General features: G+C 40.5%; 3 protein-coding genes across 3 annotated transcripts; all 3 read left to right on the forward strand.

Moving 5' to 3' along the window:
* The first annotated feature begins 8,087 nt into the window (after positions 1-8,087).
* Positions 8,088-9,031, forward strand: LOC105225427 (uncharacterized). Its single transcript, XM_011203878.4, has 2 exons — positions 8,088-8,769; positions 8,829-9,031. Exons 1-2 carry the CDS (start codon positions 8,164-8,166, stop codon positions 8,934-8,936), a joined length of 714 nt encoding a protein of 237 aa, XP_011202180.1. The 5' UTR covers positions 8,088-8,163; the 3' UTR covers positions 8,937-9,031.
* Positions 9,032-15,014: 5,983 nt separating this feature from the next.
* On the forward strand, positions 15,015-16,221 carry LOC125777667 (odorant receptor 59a-like). The gene is made up of 2 exons (XM_049452766.1): positions 15,015-15,742; positions 15,774-16,221. The coding sequence occupies exons 1-2, from the start codon at positions 15,015-15,017 to the stop codon at positions 16,219-16,221; spliced, it is 1,176 nt and encodes a 391-aa protein (XP_049308723.1).
* Positions 16,222-17,907: 1,686 nt separating this feature from the next.
* On the forward strand, positions 17,908-19,118 carry LOC105225478 (odorant receptor 59a). Its single transcript, XM_011203958.2, has 2 exons — positions 17,908-18,632; positions 18,707-19,118. The coding sequence occupies exons 1-2, from the start codon at positions 17,908-17,910 to the stop codon at positions 19,116-19,118; spliced, it is 1,137 nt and encodes a 378-aa protein (XP_011202260.2).
* Positions 19,119-20,934: the final 1,816 nt, after the last annotated feature.

Genomic DNA, 20,934 nt, shown 5'->3' on the forward strand with positions numbered 1-20,934 from the left:
GTGTCTGACACTTTGGAGCAGATTGGCTTAGCACGATATAAAGGCAGTTAGTAAAAACCACTATTGGCTTGTGCAAGATAATCGAGGAAACAAGTTCTCATCTCTGTCCTAATTTGCACATATTTATGCACACATTTTATAGCTTTGAGCATACGTTTGCGCTTAGATACGCCGCAACGGTTTCGTTACATTGTAGGCCTGCCGGAAATGCATTGAACAACGAAATGTCAATACAGTCGAAAGTGTTCCTTCGACTCCTAAGAACTCTCCTTTGGGCTTAAAGTAACAATACTAGACGGCTCTGTTCGTACGAAACGGTCTGTGGTACCAAAGAACCGGGTAAATTGTATCTTCAACTTTCAGCTGAGTAAAACTCGACTTCCAGCATTTTATATTTGTTGTTGCATAGAACTGAAGAAGATAAAGCTAAACAATAATTGGAAGAAGGCCGTGGGATAAACGTCTTTCGGTTGTTTCGAAAATCTGACGGATCATGTACTCGATGTGCGAGCATTTCCAACACGGGCCGCACCAAGCGTGCATTGCAGGAAATCATGACTCCGCTGTGTATTGGTGATTGCACGAATTTTAGGTAGTCCTGAGTGTGGCTGTGTTGCCAACATGACTTCATTTTAAGTGTGCTCTTCCCCCTCAGCTAATAATAAAGCAATTTGCTAAATTGCCTCGATGGTCTCAGCTGCCTTAGCATTTTCTACACTGCCGACGCTGTAAATGGAGTACTTACGCCCCTTGTATAAGGGTATGAGCGTGTAAACTAGGTTTCATATATACATATGAATATGGAATGTGCGCCAAGTATCTGTGCATATTTGTACAATCCAGGGAGAGTTTGCTGCATAGCCAATAATTGCATAGTTGAGTTGGCCCTTGCTCGATGTTTAAACATTCAGTGGCGATAATCGGCATGGGCGGTATGAGTGACTGTATTGCTTTACCTTTGTCATTTGAATAAGAAGTGCTGCCACTTAAACTGCTATGAATCGGTAACCAAATAAGCTGTAGGATATAATTCGGATCCAGAAAGTCACCGGGGCAATAGGAGGAGAGAGGTGATTGTCAAATACTTAAAAGTGGCACGTCGCGCTGTTTAGGAGAATAAGAGTTAAACACAACTGGTCCAAATGATTAGCGTGGTCCTGATTTGAGGTGAAGGTTACCCCCTGCAGTTCGAATGTGCCAAGTTTGGAGAATATATTGGGTGTGGTAGCACAACCATTCAAGCTGCAAAAGCTCTTGGCGAGTCATCACACTTGTATGAGGTCTCGCATTATCCTGGCTGAACACTGCACCTTTTCTTTTGATAAATTTGACTGTATTACCCACTTTGTCCATCATAATCTACTTCATAACTAATCGTGACAAACGATCCCTTTGAAATTCCCCAAAGATAAGCCTTTTTGGTGACTGTCGACCTTCGAAGTGGTTTGAGCTGGTTCATGTCTTAAGACCATGATTTCTTGCGCTTTATATTCTTGTATATGCAGCTCATCGTTCTATCAAATGCCGCATTCGCCGTGGTCAATGCGCGAAAGACCATTAATCTTCCGCAGAACCTTTCTGTCGAAAACTCGTAACATCGACTCACCAGATGTTGTGATCATCCCTGCCTCTGCACCATATAGTAGGACGGGAGGAGGAGTGACTTGTAGAGTTTGGTTTTTTTTTCTTCGAGAGAGGACTTTACTTTTCAATTGCCCACTTGAAGTTGGCTGCGAAAAAATTCAATAACATTAGCTGTTGTTATCAAACGAAATTACTTAATGTACAGCCCAATATTCAAATCTCCAAACAACTCGAGAAATAAAGAAATAATAGCACTCTCAATGGGGCTTCAACAGAGAATCGGTTTACATATAACCTCCTCTACTCTCAAATAACAAAATACTTGTATTGTTTCGCATTATAAAATGGTACATAAATGAAACCAATGAAGATCAGAAGAATCGAATTTTGGTCGACTTTATTCCGATATGTTCGTCAGTTTGTTGGATACGAATTGAAATTATTTGGTTATATTCTAGTTTGATATCCTTGAATTATCCAATCATCCATATGATCAAATTTGAACCGGACTAGTCTTTTAATCGCCATTTGACAATTAGTGTGTCTCTTTATTAAGGATTAGCGAATAGTTTGTCTGGCGATTTTCAACACAAAAAAAATTGAACAACGAGTGTGCTGGAAATTTTGTGTGGAATGGAGTCCCACCTGTGGCATTGTTGAAATATTGCAGAAGTGCTTTGGAGAGTTTATTTTATCACAAATCTAAGTACTTGAGTAACACAAAGTGTCGTCAACGCTTTCGTGAAGTCGTCGAAAGCTTGCCTCATGCGATTGGTTTATCTATAACTGTTAATGAGATAACGTACAAAAAGATAAGGAAACAGTGCTGGAAGTTCGTTGTTTGGGCATACGAGAGGCTGCAGAGGATCTGAATAACTCCTATGGATCTATTCAACCCGTTTTGGTTAATATTTTGGAAATGAAGCGTGTCAATGCGTGACTCGTACCAGAAAACCAGAATCATTTGCAATAACGACGTCAAGTAAAAGCTGCAAAAGAGATACTTGACAATATAACTAGGGACCGTACATTCATGAAAAGCATCATTACTGCGTACGAGACGTGGAAAACACCAAAATCCGCTGAAGGCACTGAGTACTCTCCTAGCTGAGGCTTATAACAAGTGTACGGAAAATTGAATTAAGCCTTTGCATTGCATTAAGTGTGGATTCAGGAACGTAATTTGATATGTATTTTGATACGATTCACAAAATCGTATATGTAGATACCAAAGTAGACTTAGTAGAACCATTTGAAATTAAAAAGTACGGTTGCCGTGTAGCAATATTTTCATGCCTTGGATTCTTAAAAATTGCGGAAGTATCTCATAGTAGGCTTCACTATATTTGTTACTTAATTTACTACTTAAGCTGCTATACCGGTATGTTCGAGCGGTGCTGCCAAACTACGACGACTGAAATGAAATGTTACACAGTCTGAAAGTGTAGCTTATTATGAGTGCTTTGTAAGGGCTTATTTTCAAGGCATCCATAATTGATTTTTCCATTCGAAATGCTCAGAATTAATCTGCGAAATTCTTGCGGGAGAACAACGCGTGCACTCGACTGCACCACTTTGTGGTGTGCACAATTTATAACAGATGTCAGGCCGGTTTTGTTGAAAATGAAATCGTAGCGATAAATCTGTCTCACACACAATGCCACAGGAGCGCACAAAAAATGCGGTTTTCTATTTTATGAATTTGTGGTTTTCAGATATTTGATATTCGCTTACCTAAAAATTCGTTTTAACATTTATTTTTCATACAAACAATCACAAACACATAAGCACATAGTATATATGTACCATGTATACTAGGCCAATAGATGCAGTGCCGGTCAAACAGTAATCCAATCAACTGCACGCCCACACGCACGCACACTAGCACACCTATAATTAGTAGCATTTCCAGTGATGCTTTCTAAAACTGCAGATAATAATAAAGGGTGATTTTTTAAGAGCTTGATAACTTTAAAAAAAAAAAAACGCATAAAATTTGCAAAATCTCATCGGTTCTTTATTTGAAACGTTAGATTGGTTCATGACATTTACTTTTTGAAGATAATTTCATTTAAATGTTGACCGCGGCTGCGTCTTAGGTGGTCCATTCGGAAAGTCCAATTTTGGGCAACTTTTTCGAGCATTTCGGCCGGAATAGCCCGAATTTCTTCGGAAATGTTGTCTTCCAAAGCTGGAATAGTTGCTGGCTTATTTCTGTAGACTTTAGACTTGACGTAGCCCCACAAAAAATAGTCTAAAGGCGTTAAATCGCATGATCTTGGTGGCCAACTTACGGGTCCATTTCTTGAGATGAATTGTTGTCCGAAGTTTTCCCTCAAAATGGCCATAGAATCGCGAGCTTGTTGAAACCACATGTCAACCAAGTTCAGTTCTTCCATTTTTGGCAACAAAAAGTTTGTTAGCATCGAACGATAGCGATCGCCATTCACCGTAACGTTGCGTCCAACAGCATCTTTGAAAAAATACGGTCCAATGATTCCACCAGCGTACAAACCACACCAAACAGTGCATTTTTCGGGATGCATGAGCAGTTCTTGAACGGCTTCTGGTTGCTCTTCACCCCAAATGCGGCAATTTTGCTTATTTACGTAGCCATTCAACCAGAAATGAGCCTCATCGCTGAACAAAATTTGTCGATAAAAAAGCGGATTTTCTGCCAACTTTTCTAGGGCCCATTCACTGAAAATTCGACGTTGTGGCAGATCGTTCGGCTTCAGTTCTTGCACGAGCTGTATTTTATACGGTTTTACACCAAGATCTTTGCGTAAAATCTTCCATGTGGTCGAATAACACAAACCCAATTGCTGCGAACGGCGACGAATCGACATTTCACGGTCTTCAGCCACACTCTCAGAAACAGACGCAATATTCTCTTCTGTACGCACTGTACGCATTCGTGTGGTTGGTTTAATGTCCAATAAAGTAAACTGAGTGCGAAACTTGGTCACAATCGCATTAATTGTTTGCTCACTTGGTCGATTATGTAGACCATAAATCGGACGTAAAGCGCGAAACACATTTCGAACCGAACACTGATTTTGGTAATAAAATTCAATGATTTGCAAGCGTTGCTCGTTAGTAAGTCTATTCATGATGAAATGTCAAAGCATACTGAGCATCTTTCTCTTTGACACCATGTCTGAAATCCCACGTGATCTGTCAAATACTAATGCATGAAAATCCTAACCTCAAAAAAATCACCCGTTATATTGACACAACTGTGTGACACGTGCGTGTGTGTGCGTTGCCATTATAGGTGCACACACACGCACAAATATGGACGCACGTTAGCAGAGTAGCTGATCACGCAGTGGCTTACAGCCCATCCGGGTATTAGGCCATAGCTGAGTATGCCTCCCACACACACACACAAACTCGCACACGTAGACACAACAATTTAATTGAAAGCATAAATATTGAAAGATGCCAGATGCCACAACAATGGAATTAAAATCATTGTTTAAGCCTGAGAAAAATGAGCGTAAAACCAAAGCGACGTACTGCTGAGAAGCGACGCAAAGATGACAACGGACAGAGTAGAAAAATCATGGGATGCCAGGATGGCTGCAAAGACACGAAGACAGCAAAATAAATTCCATTTTAATTGAGTCTTAGAGTAGAGTGTCCATTCCCCAGCGTGTCTTGGCATTTGGCTTAGTGAGCGTTTTGATTGCCATGCTTTTGCTGACCACAGTTCCGTTGCGCATTGAGAGACGGATGTGGCGAGATGGGGGAAGAGTGCCTTCTTCAGTGCGTCAAACCACAGGCTGGTTGCTCACACCAGTTGATTGGCTGGCAATTGACAAGCGCTGCTGTTGTAGTATTAATTTTAGCGATCCCGTTGCAGTGAACAACTAACTCCTTGGAACATGCAACATGCAGAATGCCACAAGACGTATGATAATTCGCGCTAAATAATGTCAAGGACGCTGAGCATACAAGGGGTCGGCTAAAGAGCGAATAACCAATTATTTTAAAACTTATTGCGTCTGTCTACTAAAAACTTTAATTCATTAAAGACCCCGCCAATTGCCTAAGTTGCAAATAGTGTAGCATTAAGAATTCTTAAAGAATTCTTCAGGTATTGTTTATACAATTTTCCTTCATTTTATTTGTGCACAATTTGTTTTCTTTCGCTTTTACATTGCAAATGAGTTGTTTACAGTAGCCTTTGAGTTCTACCGGCAATTGATAAGCTCCCGACGCAAGCACTTGAAACAGTGTGAGAGAAAAGTGTGATGAATTTGCGAAATCTTTTCTCAACGGAATTGCCAATATATATCTGATCAAATTTGAGCCAAACTCCTGAGCCAATACAAACATGATAACGCTGAATCCAATTTCCGTACACTTGTTATAAGCCTCGGATGGTATGGCCATCAGCAAGTTTTAGTTTTTTTTCGGTTTCGGCCCATTTTTGGCGCGCCATCCGCTACATTGTTGGATAATTTCGACGTTTTGACAGTTATGATTCGTTTGCTGAATGTAGGGCCCTTGTTATGTTGTCAACAATATCTTTTAGACTCTTATTCGACGTGGTTTTGCAAAAGAATCAGGCGCTTTTTATTCAAAACTTTAAACAGAATTTGTTAAGTAGATCCACTAGGGATAGATAGATTGTCTTCTATTCCTCTGATGGCAACACGATGTTTTTCAAGTACCATTGGTTTAACTTTTTCGATGTCGTTGTCATATACATGAGGTGAATATTAAAAGAGAAGAAAGAGGTGGAGCGTCCACATGAGGTAAGTGATGACTTCACGACCTTCCCTGCATGCTTCATGTCATTCTTCTTAAAACACTTCAGAAACATTTGCAACGATTTCATAACCAGGATTCTATTGTTAAAAAAAGTTGCAAGCAGCTTTCCGAAATAGACCTGCATAACGCGCAAATATTGGGTTCTCAGCTGCTAATCTACCATTCTGGAAGGTCAGATTACGTCATTTCAAGGAAGTTAAACAATAGAGATTAGGTTGAAAGAATTCGACGTACTGACGCTGCGCAAGAACTGTGTGCGATCTCAGGTTTGCGCTAATAACAAATACGATATTTCCATTACACTTCCGACGACACTTAGTTATACAGGGATAAATATCCGGAAATTGGACCAATCGTTACAATTCTTTAAAAACTTTCAAAATAGACTCCTTTTGCTTCGATGCAGCGCTGCTAGCGCGATTTCCAAGCATTGACGGCGTCACGGAAGGCATTCTCCGGCATAGCCTTGAGAACCGTAGTGTATGCTGTTTGGCTCCCCTTTCATCGGCCTTTTCAAGCAAGGAAACAAAAACATTCCGGAATGTCACATCTGGGTTTTAGGCGGCTGCGGAAGCATTGGGATGATGTATTTGGTTAGATAGCTGCTCACAAGAAAGGCCGTGTGAGCCGGTTATCGTGGTGCAACTTCCAATTGACTGCCTTGTTTTGTTGGACCCGATTGACCCTTCGTTTCAGTCTCTTGAGAACTTCCACGTAAAACTTGGCGTTGATGGTTTGTCCAGAAGGAAAAGGACGATGTCTTTGATGTCAAAAAAGACAATTACCATCTTTTTCACTTTGGATTTACTCACTCTTTCGGTCTTCATCAGCGACCGCTTCCCGGCCCACCAAAAAGGCCTTGTGCACCGAAATACACCACCTCTGGCTAAAGCAACATCTGGGTAAGCCTGCTTGACAAACAATTTAAGCGCGCTCTAACGAATGCTGCATTTTCGGCTTGCACCACTCACAGAAACAAGAAAATCAGTAGTATTACTTTCCGGACAAACCCTGAATTTAAATCAAATGGGCTCAAATTGTAATCCGCAGGATTGTCAACTTGAAGCATATCAATTCTTTTTGGGAGGTTTAGGGCTGTTAACACAACTGCAATGGGTTTATAATAAGAATTGTTACCAAAAAGTTTGCACTTTGAAAGTGAAAACACTGATCAGATTTCCTATATTCGATGAAATATTTACCCGAAAAGTTGATCTTTTAGAATATCACTACAAAGTGCTAAGCGTACATTTCCCCTTTCTGCTTCCTGGTTTGGTTCACAACTCATGAGTACACGTCATTTCCTTCAAATATGTCTCCAGGAACATTGACACTGACAGAAGCGGCGAGTGCAGTGCATTCTTTCTATTGTTGATAAGCGAGACAATTACTTAAGGCCGCCAGAGATATCATTAGTTCCATGCAAACATCACACTTCTGGTACACGACAACAAAGTCAATAGGATGTTGTGCGAACTCACTCGCTTGCTACTTTACTGATAAATAACTCTCAAAGCGAGCGCGCAGACATACGCATAATGCAGCACATAAACAGTTAACGAGTTGTAACTGCATACCAATGGGAAAAACAACAACTAGATAAGAAATGTAATTGCACTTTACTTACGGTAATTACAGATGTAACGTATCGACGGTAGTTCGGATTGCAATCGCATTGGTCTGCTGTGATTTTCTGGGAGTATAAATAGTGCGGACGCTGCTCGCTTTCAGCACAGTGCAAGCGTACTTCGCATAGACATCTAACATTCTCTAGAAATTGTCTACGAACTATCCGTTATGTTGAAAATTTTCACTCTACTCATCCTTTGTCTGTGGATCTCACAGGGTGAGGCGCACCGCGAATTCCCCATCTACTTTGAACCGTTGAACGCGTGCGATGACACCACTACTACCTATCAACTTTGCCGAGATTTCCGTGACATACGCAATCTGATTGATGCGAACACTTTGGTCTACTACATCTCTCAAGGCTATTATAACGACAAGGCATTCCGCAATGCCATGGACTTCATCAAAACCGACCAATTCCAATCGGTGTCACAACAACTTGCCGATAGTTCCGTTTATCAGACAGTGCTTAAGCACTTTTCCGATGCTGGCGTTAACACAGAAACCATCTCCAGCATTTCAAACATTTTTAATTGTCTGATGATTTCGATACCCGAATATGGTGATGAAGCGGAGTTTACTAATGGAGAAATGTCGAAGATCGTGCTGGAGAGCCGATCTTTGAATGATATCGTTCAGAATTTGGTGAAGGAAATTCCAAAGTCGAAGCTTCGCCACTTGTTACGGGAAAAGATGTATGAGAGTAGAGAATTTGCCAACTTCTATCGCGTGTTACGCAGCCGCAGCTTCCGTCACGATGTCAATAGGCTACTGGTAAGTATTCCTGTTGAGAATAAATGCTCGTTGGCAGCTGCCTAACAATTCATTTTCAGAAATCATACACAACAAGGTACCCGATTAACGTGTTGAAACGCCATAATATCGATCTGCAGAAATTGCTAGAATACGCATACAAGATCATCGATTTGACAAAAAATTAAACTGCGGCCACCGGCTCATCTGAAACAGATAATTTGAGTTTGCGCTTTGAAATTTGACAGCGATGTAAATAAATTGAATTGAATTTGTCCAAAAATGGTGATTCATTATTCTGCTTAACTGCTATTAAATGTTGGTTAACGGAGTGGGAGTATATCAAATTTTCAGGGATATGGTCTCTATGCCTTCTCTGGGTTAAAACTGTTTCGCGAGACACAGCTAAAAAAATTAATTTGCCTTTCACACACACATTCAAAGCGGCTTCTCGGAATTTGAAAAGCGCTTACTCATCATTTTCCCTCATAACTTTGTTGATTCCACACCATTTGCTGGAAGTCATTCCTCTTCGAGCCGCTCCAAGCGACAATTGGCATGTTCGGCAGCCAGTCAAGTGCTTGTGGGCCGTGCTTCGGGCAAAAGCGTTGCCAGCCTTTCTGTCCGCCCTTCAATTAGAATGCGCTTCATGCATTACGTGTAACTCCCTTGCCACCGGAAGCCTTTGAAAGTAATGCCCGAAATTCATGACCCTATTTGTATTCGATCAGTGTTTGCATTGCTTTGCATTTAATTATGCCATGCCATGCAAGGTATGAAGAACCGTGCCGAAATCAGCTTGTTGCCCTTGCCGCCAGCAGGTGGTAGTAGCAATTGTGTTGCAATTTTTGCAACATTTCGCTCTTTGCACTTCAATCTCATGCAATTTTGCTCGCTATCAATGCATGCAAATCGGCACAACAACACTTGTGGCACAGGTGTGCGTGTTCCAGTAGCTTTTGCGACGTACGAAGTGATAGCACCAGGTGGCGCAGGCAAGCCGAATGGGCAACACGGGTACTATAGCGACGGTTGTTGCTGTTGGTCAGGATCCATTTGCTCGCTTCTAATGCTTTCCAATTTTCGTTAACTCATCGTCTGGTACTCCTTTATTGGTGGTTTGTGCTTTTGAGCTTTGCATTTCCATCCGTATCTATCGAGATTGCATTTGAGTGCTATTTAACGTGAATTAAACTCGGCTGTAAGCGTAAGTGGACGAGGAAGAACAAGCGCTTAAGTCGAAATTTAATAGTGCTAACTTAAATGAATTGTTTTTTTTTTTTTGCGTCTGAGCTGATGCAGGCGTAGGTGAGAAGTATTCCCTTAAAGAGAGCCTGCTTTAGAAGCTTCAACATCGATTCGATTCTTCGGTTTTTTTTTTGCTTAAATCTCTTTAAAAGTTATCTAAGAATATATCCCCAAAGTTATAGATGGGCATTCGAAATAATCGAAGCTAGAGGGGAAATAGTGGCCGGGCGTCTAGCAAATATATGAGCGCGTTGGCAGAAAGCAAAAACTTTGACGCGTGATTTCTTGGTTTTACGTTTTTACTATCCATCCAGATCCAGAAAAGATCGTGAAGTCTTCGAAAATTTGTCTCATGCGATTCGTCCATTTACATGGCGCATTTACTCACGCCACCTGCAAACACAACTACATCAAGCACTCGGCCATTTGAAACAGGAAAATAGACTTCATAAATACGTTGTAAGTCTGTGAGCTTTTCATGGTCTACAACTTTACTCATTACAATGATTGGAATTGCTGAAAACCGGCTACGGTATTAGGAATGAGTGATATATGCGATATGCGAACGAGCCAGCCAGTTTCTACGTACGATACTACATTCTAATTCGACTAATTATTAGATGTTTTCCGCATGTGCGATTTCAATCTGCCCTAAGACATTTATTTGTTAGCGGAAATGCGCTATTATTTAGAGAGAGATTGTCAAGCTAAAGGCGTATGTAACGTATACGCCCTGTGCAACATTACCATACGTAATCGCACATAATAATGTGTGTATGTAAGTGTGCAGTTATAGGCTCCTTACGCCTTGGTAATTTGCTCTACTTATTCTTATATGAAAACATATCCGGCGAACACATAGTGACAACAACAACAAGAATGGGAGAAATGCCGCCTGAACCTGGAAATAAGTGCAAAATGAATGCAAAGGAGCGCAGGAAATGAAAATATAGACAATAAAGCGAAAGTGCTTATCCGGATTTGAACAAATAAAAACAATATGTGGGCAAAAGAGCTCATAAGCAAGCTACATAAATGCATACGAACATATGGGCTGAGTTGTGCCAATGTTGAACTGATGGCTGCCTCCGGGCGCCTTGACAGCAGAAGTGGAGAAGGTTCGATGGCCGTCGGTTGAGCAAAACTTGTACACTATGGCCTCAGGGTTCAAGTGAAATGGGAGAAAAATACCCCCAGAGCAGTTAGAGCAAAATTGTAACTTAATCATTCTGCTAAATGGTTGTACATGTGTTAGTAAACGAGAAGGCGAATGTGTGTGTGTGAATGTTTGATAAAGATTTGGTCTCAATCAAAACCCTCACGAATGGCTGTAAGTGCATGTGTAGAAAGTCATATTTGATTAGCAGTTCTGCAGATGCTTTAAAGGGTAAAATTGTAGTTTTTTTCTGAGTGCTCGACACCTACGTTGACTTAATAAATATTTGATCATCTCAAAAATATTGTAAAGCCTAAAACTAAGAATACATGACCCAGGAGATGGAAAGCCCTTAATGATGGTTAAATTTGAAAAATGTTCTAATAATTCGGCATGAGGTCGAATCAAAGAGTTTACTGGAAAATAAAAAAAACATTATCTCTCATGAAATAATGTTTATAGAAACAGTAAATAAACACCGTTTATATGTTGTATATTTATTTATTAGTCTTGGCTAAGTTTAATGTACATATCTTCAAATCACATATCTCGGGACCCGCGAAATCGGACTACAGCCACGTCTACTTTCCATATAACATAATTTTAAGTTCCAATTGACTCCTTCACTTCCCTGTGCGCTGGGACTAAAAATTTTCAAAATTGAACTGAAACTGTTCACGCCCCTGGGTACTTAATATGTGGACCCAGCGCTTATAGTTGACTTTTTCCGAAAAAATCCTTTCCTGATGGTTGTATATCTGTGTGCCAAATATTGTTTGAATTGGGTCATTAATTCCCTTAGCCCCTATATACCTTAATAAAGGGTGATTTTTTAAGAGCTTGATAACTTTTTTTTTAAAAAAAAACGCATAAAATTTGCAAAATCTCATCGGTTCTTTATTTGAAACGTTAGATTGGTTCATGACATTTACTTTTTGAAGATAATTTCATTTAAATGTTGACCGCGGCTGCGTCTTAGGTGGTCCATTCGGAAAGTCCAATTTTGGGCAACTTTTTCGAGCATTTCGGCCGGAATAGCCCGAATTTCTTCGGAAATGTTGTCTTCCAAAGCTGGAATAGTTGCTGGCTTATTTCTGTAGACTTTAGACTTGACGTAGCCCCACAAAAAATAGTCTAAAGGCGTTAAATCGCATGATCTTGGTGGCCAACTTACGGGTCCATTTGTTGAGATGAATTGTTGTCCGAAGTTTTCCCTCAAAATGGCCATAGAATCGCGAGCTGTGTGGCATGTAGCGCCATCTTGTTGAAACCACATGTCAACCAAGTTCAGTTCTTCCATTTTTGGCAACAAAAAGTTTGTTAGCATCGAACGATAGCGATCGCCATTCACCGTAACGTTGCGTCCAACAGCATCTTTGAAAAAATACGGTCCAATGATTCCACCAGCGTACAAACCACACCAAACAGTGCATTTTTCGGGATGCATGGGCAGTTCTTGAACGGCTTCTGGTTGCTCTTCACCCCAAATGCGGCAATTTTGCTTATTTACGTAGCCATTCAACCAGAAATGAGCCTCATCGCTGAACAAAATTTGTCGATAAACACATTTCGAACCGAACACTGATTTTGGTAATAAAATTCAATGATTTGCAAGCGTTGCTCGTTAGTAAGTCTATTCATGATGAAATGTCAAAGCATACTGAGCATCTTTCTCTTTGACACCATGTCTGAAATCCCACGTGATCTGTCAAATACTAATGCATGAAAATCCTAACCTCAAAAAAATCACCCGTTATAAAGATTTTCGATCTTCCCGAAACTCTACCAAGACCCCATATAACTAGCGAGGAAGTTACTTACCTTTAATCCTTAGATGTTCAAGAGTATGTTATGTTCGGCTGTACCCTAACTTAGCTCTCACTAATTTTCTTTATAATTTTCGATACAGTCTGTAATGGAAGCTATCATGCATTGTAGTGGAAGGAGGTAGCCGCAGGCTATAAATGGAATGCATTTTGTTGCGTTGCGTTTTTAAACTCTTTCTAGAAATGAAGTTTTGAAATAGGATATGCATACATAATTACGCTTCCCTAAAATTAGTTGAATTCTTGTCAAGGTTGCTAGTCAACAAAAGCTTTTAGCCTTAATTTATTAGAGAAAATGATATCTCCCACGGAATAAGATAATCATTTGCAGAAAGTTTTAGTGATTTCGTGATAAAATTCGTTTAAAAATTAAGGGGTTCGTCGTAGATAACTTTCTAAAGCGATTATTGTATATCCATACTCAAAATCATGTAATTAAGCGCTTGAAAATATGAGCGCAGTATTTTTCTTCTAAGAGTAGGGGTTTTCAAATATTTTAAAAATTAACATACAAGGTGCGTTCCAAAGTAAACAGGACTTTTTGAATTTTGTATTTTTATCCCACATATCCAATAGTATTTTCGTTCCTAATTACTTAAAATTCAAAAATTGGAACATGGGAACAAATGGAATATGATGGCTGGTTGGCTGAATATGAGCGCTGTTAATTATATTAATTTTAATGTGGGTACTAATTGATTAATGCTATTTTGGCAAGTTTCCTATGAGATTAATTGAGTCGCTTCCTAAATTCTACTAAGAAGAATGCTAATTGTGTGTATCAACACAACCATTTCTATATTAAGGCTATGACTAAATACCTTACTATATCGAGAGAGAGAGAGAGAGAGAAAAAATTTATGGTTCCTGAAATGGAATAAAACAAAATTAATTTTGGTTAAAGTAATGTCACCTGCAACTAAAATTTAGTTGTTATTGCCACCTCATATAACTAGCACTAGGCAATAAATAAATAACTTATCAGTTCCCACAATTATGAACGACTTTTCACTCGAGTAATTATGTTAGGTTACATCAAATATTTCAAACATATGTTGTAATCGCCTTCCATTTGAAGATTATGACTGTAATTACCTGCTTTTTTACAAAATATATAAAAATGTATTGTTTGACAAAAATGTCCATGGGCCCTTAAAATAATGTAATTTTTGTAAATAAATTTCCCATTCGATTTTAATGAATTTGAGTAAATTGCTGGTTTGTATCAATAATTAATGCGCAAATGTTTTAACACTTAAAACAGTTACAGTCATGAACATAAAAATTCCGACAATAAATATTATTAAAACTTCAAAATTAGAAGTTAAAAATAAAAAGTTTTCAAATTTTATATTGAACAATACTTTAATAAATTAGATTTGAACGCAGGTTAGTTGGTCTCGGTTCTTTTTTATTGGCGTAGACACCGCTGACGCGGTTTTAGTCAAGCTTACAACAATAGTTCTGCCTTTACGCTGTTTAACACCAATTGGCGATTTCAAGTGCAGTCCGTCTCCACCTGGTCTTTCTAATGGAGTGGAGGTCTTCTCTTCCTCTGCTTTCCACGGATCTCTACGAGCCGTTCGATATCAAACGAAGTTTCAGACAAGGCGACACCCTACCTTGCGACTTCTTCAATCTAATCCTGGAAAAATTAGTTTAAACTGCAGAGCTGAATAGAGAAGATACAATCTTCTATATTGACCTAAATAACAGCGCCTTTGGTTCTACTTTCTCCAGAAAGGATAAAGAACGAAGAAAATGAGTCTGGAGAGCAAGACGAAATATCTCCTGTCATCAAACAAACAATCGGCGGCACTCGTGACTTGGCTCTCACGTCACTGTTGACAGTCACAACTTCGAAGTTTCAGCTGTTCGAATATATTTAACATCGACTGTGCTCATAAGTTAGCCATGTGAACAATGGGGCAATATAAATAGGACTTCCACTTGCTTTTAGTAATTTATTCATAGATTTCCTGTTGCAAACGAAAATCTGGACATTGGTGGATTAAAGCTTCCGCTTACTAACTGAAATGAAAAAGCCTGCTGTGGTGGACAGTCGTCAGTTTTTCCGCACACATTGGCGCATGTGGCTGCTGTTGGGTTGCGTACGTGAGCCAATGCGCTACCAGTTGCTCTATCGCCTCTACCGCAGCGTCGTCAATGCGCTCATAATACTCTTCTATCCTGGCACTGTACTTATAGCCCTCTACAATAGCGGTAATGTAAACGATTTGCTCCAAACGCTGCCCATTTGCGCCGCAGCTCTAGCCTGTAGCGCTAAATATATTAGCTACTATCGTAGACTGAATTTAGTGCGGCAAGTGGAGCAGATCTTCAACGCTTTGGACGAGCAGATAGTACTAGAAGAGGACCGAGCGTATTTTGCTGGCATTCATCGAGGCACTAATTTGATATTGAATACACTGCGCGGCATATGCGTCTTCTTGTTCGCTATAACCGTCATGGCGTTTGCTGATTCGCTTGAGAACCGTGATTTGGCTTTTGCCATGGAGTTGCCGTTCGATTGGCGCGCATCGACGGCGGCATATGTTGGCGCTGTTGCATTGGAACTGTTGCTATTGGCCTGCGACCTCGTGCAGAGTCTGGCAAATGACTCCTTTCCGGCGGTTGCTCTGTGTGTTCTAACGAACCACACACGTTTGCTAGGAGCTCGGCTGAGTCGGATCGGTCATACTGGTAAGGATGCGCAGGCGAATATTCGAGAGTTGCAGCAATGCATTATTGATCATCAACGTCTGTATAGGTGGGTTCATCTTCGATAGAGTGTGCACGAAACGCGCCTTAATTGTGTTTTACAGATTGCAGGCAATCATAGAAGAAATCATTTCAATGCCGGTCTTTGTTCAATACGCAGTCACCGCTTTCCAGGACTGCTTCACTCTGATAACATTTATATTTTATACGAACACCGTTTCTGATAAAGTTCTGTATTTGACCTACTTATTGGCTCTGCAGCTGCAAATATTCCCCCTGTGCTACTATGGCGCGGCTTGTGCTCAGTCGATGGACACTCTGCAGCGGGAGATTTACGCCAGCAATTGGATTGAACAGGATCAGGTGTACCGCCGTCTGGTTACTATATTATCTCAGCGCTCCTTAAAGAGCACAACAGTCTACGCGGCGGGGCTCATTCCCATTCACTTAAGCACATTCGTGAAAACACTTCAGGGCGCTTATTCCTTCTACACATTTGTGGAGGGAGTTCGAAAGGTATAGTCAGGCAGATAATAAGTTAATACAAATAATAAAAACATTCTTAGATAAACAGCTTTTTTTCGATTTTCTTTTCGATGACTTTGCGAAGAAAACAAAGTAAACAATCAAGGTTTAAGATTTTTTCGTACATTTTAGAATATTCATATATTCACTTGACTTACCTTGTTAAAGAAAATTTAAATTACAACGTTAATATATTATAACAAGTGGAGGCAGTTTAAAAGGTTTATTGTTTATTATTTTTTTTAGTCTTGGAAAACGTTCAATATATCTTGAAAAGATGTCATATTATAAAGTCTCGGTTCCTAGGTCTCATGCTTATGACTGGACATCCGAATTGTAACTGTGTGTTGTGATCGTGTTAGTTGTTAGTTATTTTGAAAATATTCAGAAAGGGAACTATGGTAAATAAATTATCAGCTTCTTAATCCTGAGTCTCCACTGAAAATATCTCTGATGATCCTTACACCTCCTTAGTCATTTAGTTACTTTTCCAGAAATTTATATTTGTTGACTTTACCATGGCTTCTGGTTGGTGGCTTTTCGATCTGGAGACAGCCAACTAGCTTGGTGAATTTTTCAAGCTGGAATCTAGTACTATAAGTCGAAGAACCTCAACCCTTTTTGGGAGGCTTAATTTACCGACTGTTGTGCAAAAGACACCCTCCTTGCCCACCCAGGCGTTAAAGTCGCCAAGCACGATTTTGACATCGTGGCGGGGGCAGCACTCATAGGTGCGCTTCAAGCGCTCGTAGAAAGCATCTTTGGTCACATTGTCCTCATCTTCCGTCGGGGCGTGGGCGCAAATCAGCGATATGTTGAAAAACTTCGCTTTGATGCGGATTGTGGCTAGACGATCATCCACCAAGGTGAATGACAGTACTCGGCGACGGAGTCTCTCTCCCACCACGAATCCCACAGCAAAGTTGCTCTCCTTTATATGGCCACAGTAGTAAATGCCACAAGGACCTACTTGCCTCAATCCTTGTCCCGTTCATCGCACTTCTTGGATGGGATTGATATCAGCATTCAATCTAACGAGGAAATCAACCAGCCAGGTAGCGGCACCTTCCCAAATAAGGGATCGGAAATGCTGTTAGGAATCAAACGCGCTCCGCTCCGTCGTGCTTCATTTATGGCAATATATTGGAAATTCTTAAAGTTTCTTGAGCACAGCCACGCATTTTATGATCTATGACAGTTCTTATTCATATTAGTATTAGGCGGCAATGTTTAATGTTCTTGCCAAGTATGTTTTAGGTAGGTTAATAGTTAGGGACCCCACCCACATTCCAAGACGTGTTAATGCCCTAACGTTCCTTTTCTGATGCTGATACACATATAGTCGATTGACAAAGGGTGTCCGTGCCAAATTTTCTCAAAATAAATTAATTTTTGCTCGTGTTATTGGTTAAGTACATACAAGTTAAAGCTAAAACCCTTTCCAATCTTGTATCAGCACTGTTAGTGGCCGTTTAAATATGCCTGAATTCGTGCAATTGCTTCATTAGCTGCATCACGCGACACCAATTATACAATTAAGTTATTAATTGTCTCGCCAACGCATAAAGCGTGGCAATATTCAAATGCCTCTGAATTTACCTCTTTAGCTACTATAAATACGAAAGAAAAAGGCTGAAAATCATATTGACTTCCAGCTGTGTACCCTTAACTAGTGAGTTAGCTATGAGCCAGCCAGTGAACAGCAACGCCTTTTTCAAAATCCACTGGCTGGGCTTTCGTATCTGCGGTGGCGATTTAACCGTCTGTAAATATCGCCTGGTCTATTTGCCGTACGCGCTCATGGTCACCGCGCTGGTGACTTTTTGCTATCCGCTGCATCTGGCATTGGCGCTTTTCCGCAACGGTTCACTAGCCGGCAATATTAAGAATCTCGCTGTGTGCGTCACCTGTATCGCCTGTAGCCTGAAATTCCTGATTTATACGCGGAAGTTGCGGATTATGCGCGAGATTGAGCAGACCTTTGCGGAACTGGATGCGCGCGTGAGCAGCGAGGAAGAACTCAAATATTTTGCTTTGATGCGCACAAGCGTAAGGAATGTGGTCGCTGTATTCGTGTGTGCTTATGCTGCGGTCGGTGTGACGGCAGAGTTGGCATTCCTCTTAAGCAAGGAACGCAGTCTGTTGTATCCGGCGTGGTTTCCGTTCGATTGGCGTGCATCTACACGAAATTTCTACGTGGCAAACGTGTATCAAATCGTTGGTATTTGCTATCAGATTTTCCAAAACTTTATTGACGATACCTTTCCACCCATAACTTGTTGCCTGCTGTCGGGTCACATAAAGTTGCTCGGCATTCGTGTTTCGCGTATTGGCTATGATTGTGTACATTTGGCGGATAATGAGCGGGAGCTGGTGCGTTGTATCAAGGATCAGAAGAATCTATACAAGTGAGTGTTAGAGAAAGTGTACTCTGCTTTTTAGAGTTCAACTCAGTTTTGTAAAGTTTGCTTGTTCATTTCAGGCTATTCGATCTGCTGCAAGAGGTTATGTCCTGGCCGATGTTCATTCAATTCACCGTTACCGCCTTCAATATCTGCGTGGCCATGGTCGTGATGCTGTTCTACGTGGATACACCATTCGAGCGTCTATACTATCTGGTATATTTCATATCCATGCCCCTGCAAATATTTCCCATCTGCTACTATGGTAGCAGTCTTCAGTTTCTCTTCGGCCAACTACAGTACGAAGTGTTTCGCTGCAATTGGCCTGATCAGACCCGGCACTTCAAGAAGCAAATGATACTTTTTACGGAACGTGCTTTAAAGACTACCACGGCCTTGGCCGGGGGTATGGTCAAAATACATCTTGACACCTTCTTCGCCACCGTTAAGGGCGCTTATTCGCTTTTTGCTGTCATCATGAAGGTTAAGTAGACGAGCCATTGGTACGGCATCTGTCTTTATCCAAAGGCTAAAGAGTTAGAGTAGAATGTAGTAATTGCTAATCTCAAGAGAAACGATTCACAAGCTTATAAATCAGTACATATAGTATTTTTAAAAGCAGAAAAATGGAAAAATCTACTTTTCATATCCAATCAATGGTTGCCCTTATTTGAGGAGGATATTTGGGGAGTATCTTCTGCACCGCATGAGAGAACTGTGTGGATACAAAAATATTTACGGAGAACTATTGGAAACCATTGCCACACTTTAGTCTGCATGAACTAAATGCTTCCTTTACATTAGTGTTGGATCTTAAATATCTAATTTTCTATAGAGATTCATCATATAAAGGGACTATGACCATCAAGCTTCATAACTTAACATCCTTAAGCCGCTGATAGAGTGCACTAACCACCAAAACATAATTGGAAGCAATTAAAAGTAAGCACGTTCCCGAGTACTCCAGGTAAATTTATCCGAAAGGTGCGATATAGCATGGTATTAAACAGAAGTGCTTCTCATTTCCTTTGAATCGTTTGTATGTAGATAATTTCCGGTGAATTGCCATATTTGCATGCAAGACTGAATTCCCATGTAAATATATCTGCATGTTTTTGTTGTTGCTTAGCTGTTTAGCTCCTACATACTACCCAGCATTGAAACCAAGTCCAGTCGCAGCCAGAGAGACTCTGTGAAGCGCCACCTACATGTGTGCGCCAATAATTTGCTCGGTGCATATTGTCGGCTGTAAGTAAATGGACATTGATGTCCATGTCTTTACACACTTGTGTGTGTTTGAGACTTGGTTACCGATGAACTTGATATTTCGGCAGCTCTGGGCTGCTGCTTGTACCGCTTTCCTTTTGCGGTGAAACTAGGTCTGGCGATTGATGGAGCTTTATGATGTTTGTGTTGCAATTTGTAGTTGCTGTTAAATCCTAATTACTCCCCCGCTGTATTTGCCTATACTGAGATCATTTTCGACTACATTGAACGCCTAATCGTCGAACGCAAACCACAAACGATTTGTGCGCACGGAAGCTTTCGAATGAATTTTTTTTTTAAACTTAATTTAAACTGGCACTTTGCTTTCTAAATGTTTAACATTTTAAAAGTTGGCAGTGGTGCCTTCAAAAGAATGAAACTGAGAAGGAAAATTTAGCATTTTCTGCTTGAAATTAGCTTTGGAAGACTATGTGCAATTTATCTCTTGCCGTGGCGGCCTCTGAACTTTTTTGCACAAAACTCAGATTCGGTGTTTCGTTGTTGGCGAAAATAGTTTGATCCCGTTCCACAAACAAAAGCCGTGTCGTCGCAATTGGAAAGCTGTTACAATATCTATTAAGGCGATTCGCTGTCTAAGATATATCGTTCGCTCGAACGTCAGCTCTGGAAGTACTCAAAACGTACTAGTTGGTGGTGGTGTGTGAAAGTTGTGTGCGAAGAATGAAGATACACTTTGGTAGAGCTAAAATTGCCTAAAAGATTATAGAGACATTAAGGGTATTATACAGGATTTGTCCGGAAAGTATGTAATAGGGCTGAGTCGATTTAAAAAAAAATTATTGAACTTCCAATCGCTACAATTCTTTCAAAACTTTCAAAAAATGCTCCTTCTGCGCTTGCCAGCGCGATTTTCAAGCACTGAAACGGAAGGCTTTCTCCTGAACAGCCTTGAGAGCCGAGGTCCATGTCCAGACAAGGAAATGTCGACCTTGGTTAGGTTACTGTTCTCAAGAAAGGCGGTGTGAGCCGGGGCGTTGTTGTAGTCCAACTTCCAATCGGCTGCGATGTCTTGTCGGACCCG

Source organism: Bactrocera dorsalis, chromosome 3 (assembly GCF_023373825.1).
Source record: "Bactrocera dorsalis isolate Fly_Bdor chromosome 3, ASM2337382v1, whole genome shotgun sequence".
Classification (NCBI taxonomy): domain Eukaryota; kingdom Metazoa; phylum Arthropoda; class Insecta; order Diptera; family Tephritidae; genus Bactrocera; species Bactrocera dorsalis.

Excerpts from the sequence above, each read along its gene's own strand:
- LOC105225478 (XM_011203958.2), top strand. The coding sequence starts at position 17,908 with ATGAGCCAGCCAGTGAACAGCAACGCCTTTTTCAAAATCCACTGGCTG. Across the intron at positions 18,633-18,706 it reads GATCAGAAGAATCTATACAA|GCTATTCGATCTGCTGCAAG; the intron begins GTGAGTGTTAGA and ends TGTTCATTTCAG.
- LOC105225427 (XM_011203878.4), top strand. The coding sequence starts at position 8,164 with ATGTTGAAAATTTTCACTCTACTCATCCTTTGTCTGTGGATCTCACAG. Across the intron at positions 8,770-8,828 it reads ACGATGTCAATAGGCTACTG|AAATCATACACAACAAGGTA; the intron begins GTAAGTATTCCT and ends ATTCATTTTCAG.
- LOC125777667 (XM_049452766.1), top strand. The coding sequence starts at position 15,015 with ATGAAAAAGCCTGCTGTGGTGGACAGTCGTCAGTTTTTCCGCACACAT. Across the intron at positions 15,743-15,773 it reads ATTATTGATCATCAACGTCT|CACGAAACGCGCCTTAATTG; the intron begins GTATAGGTGGGT and ends CGATAGAGTGTG.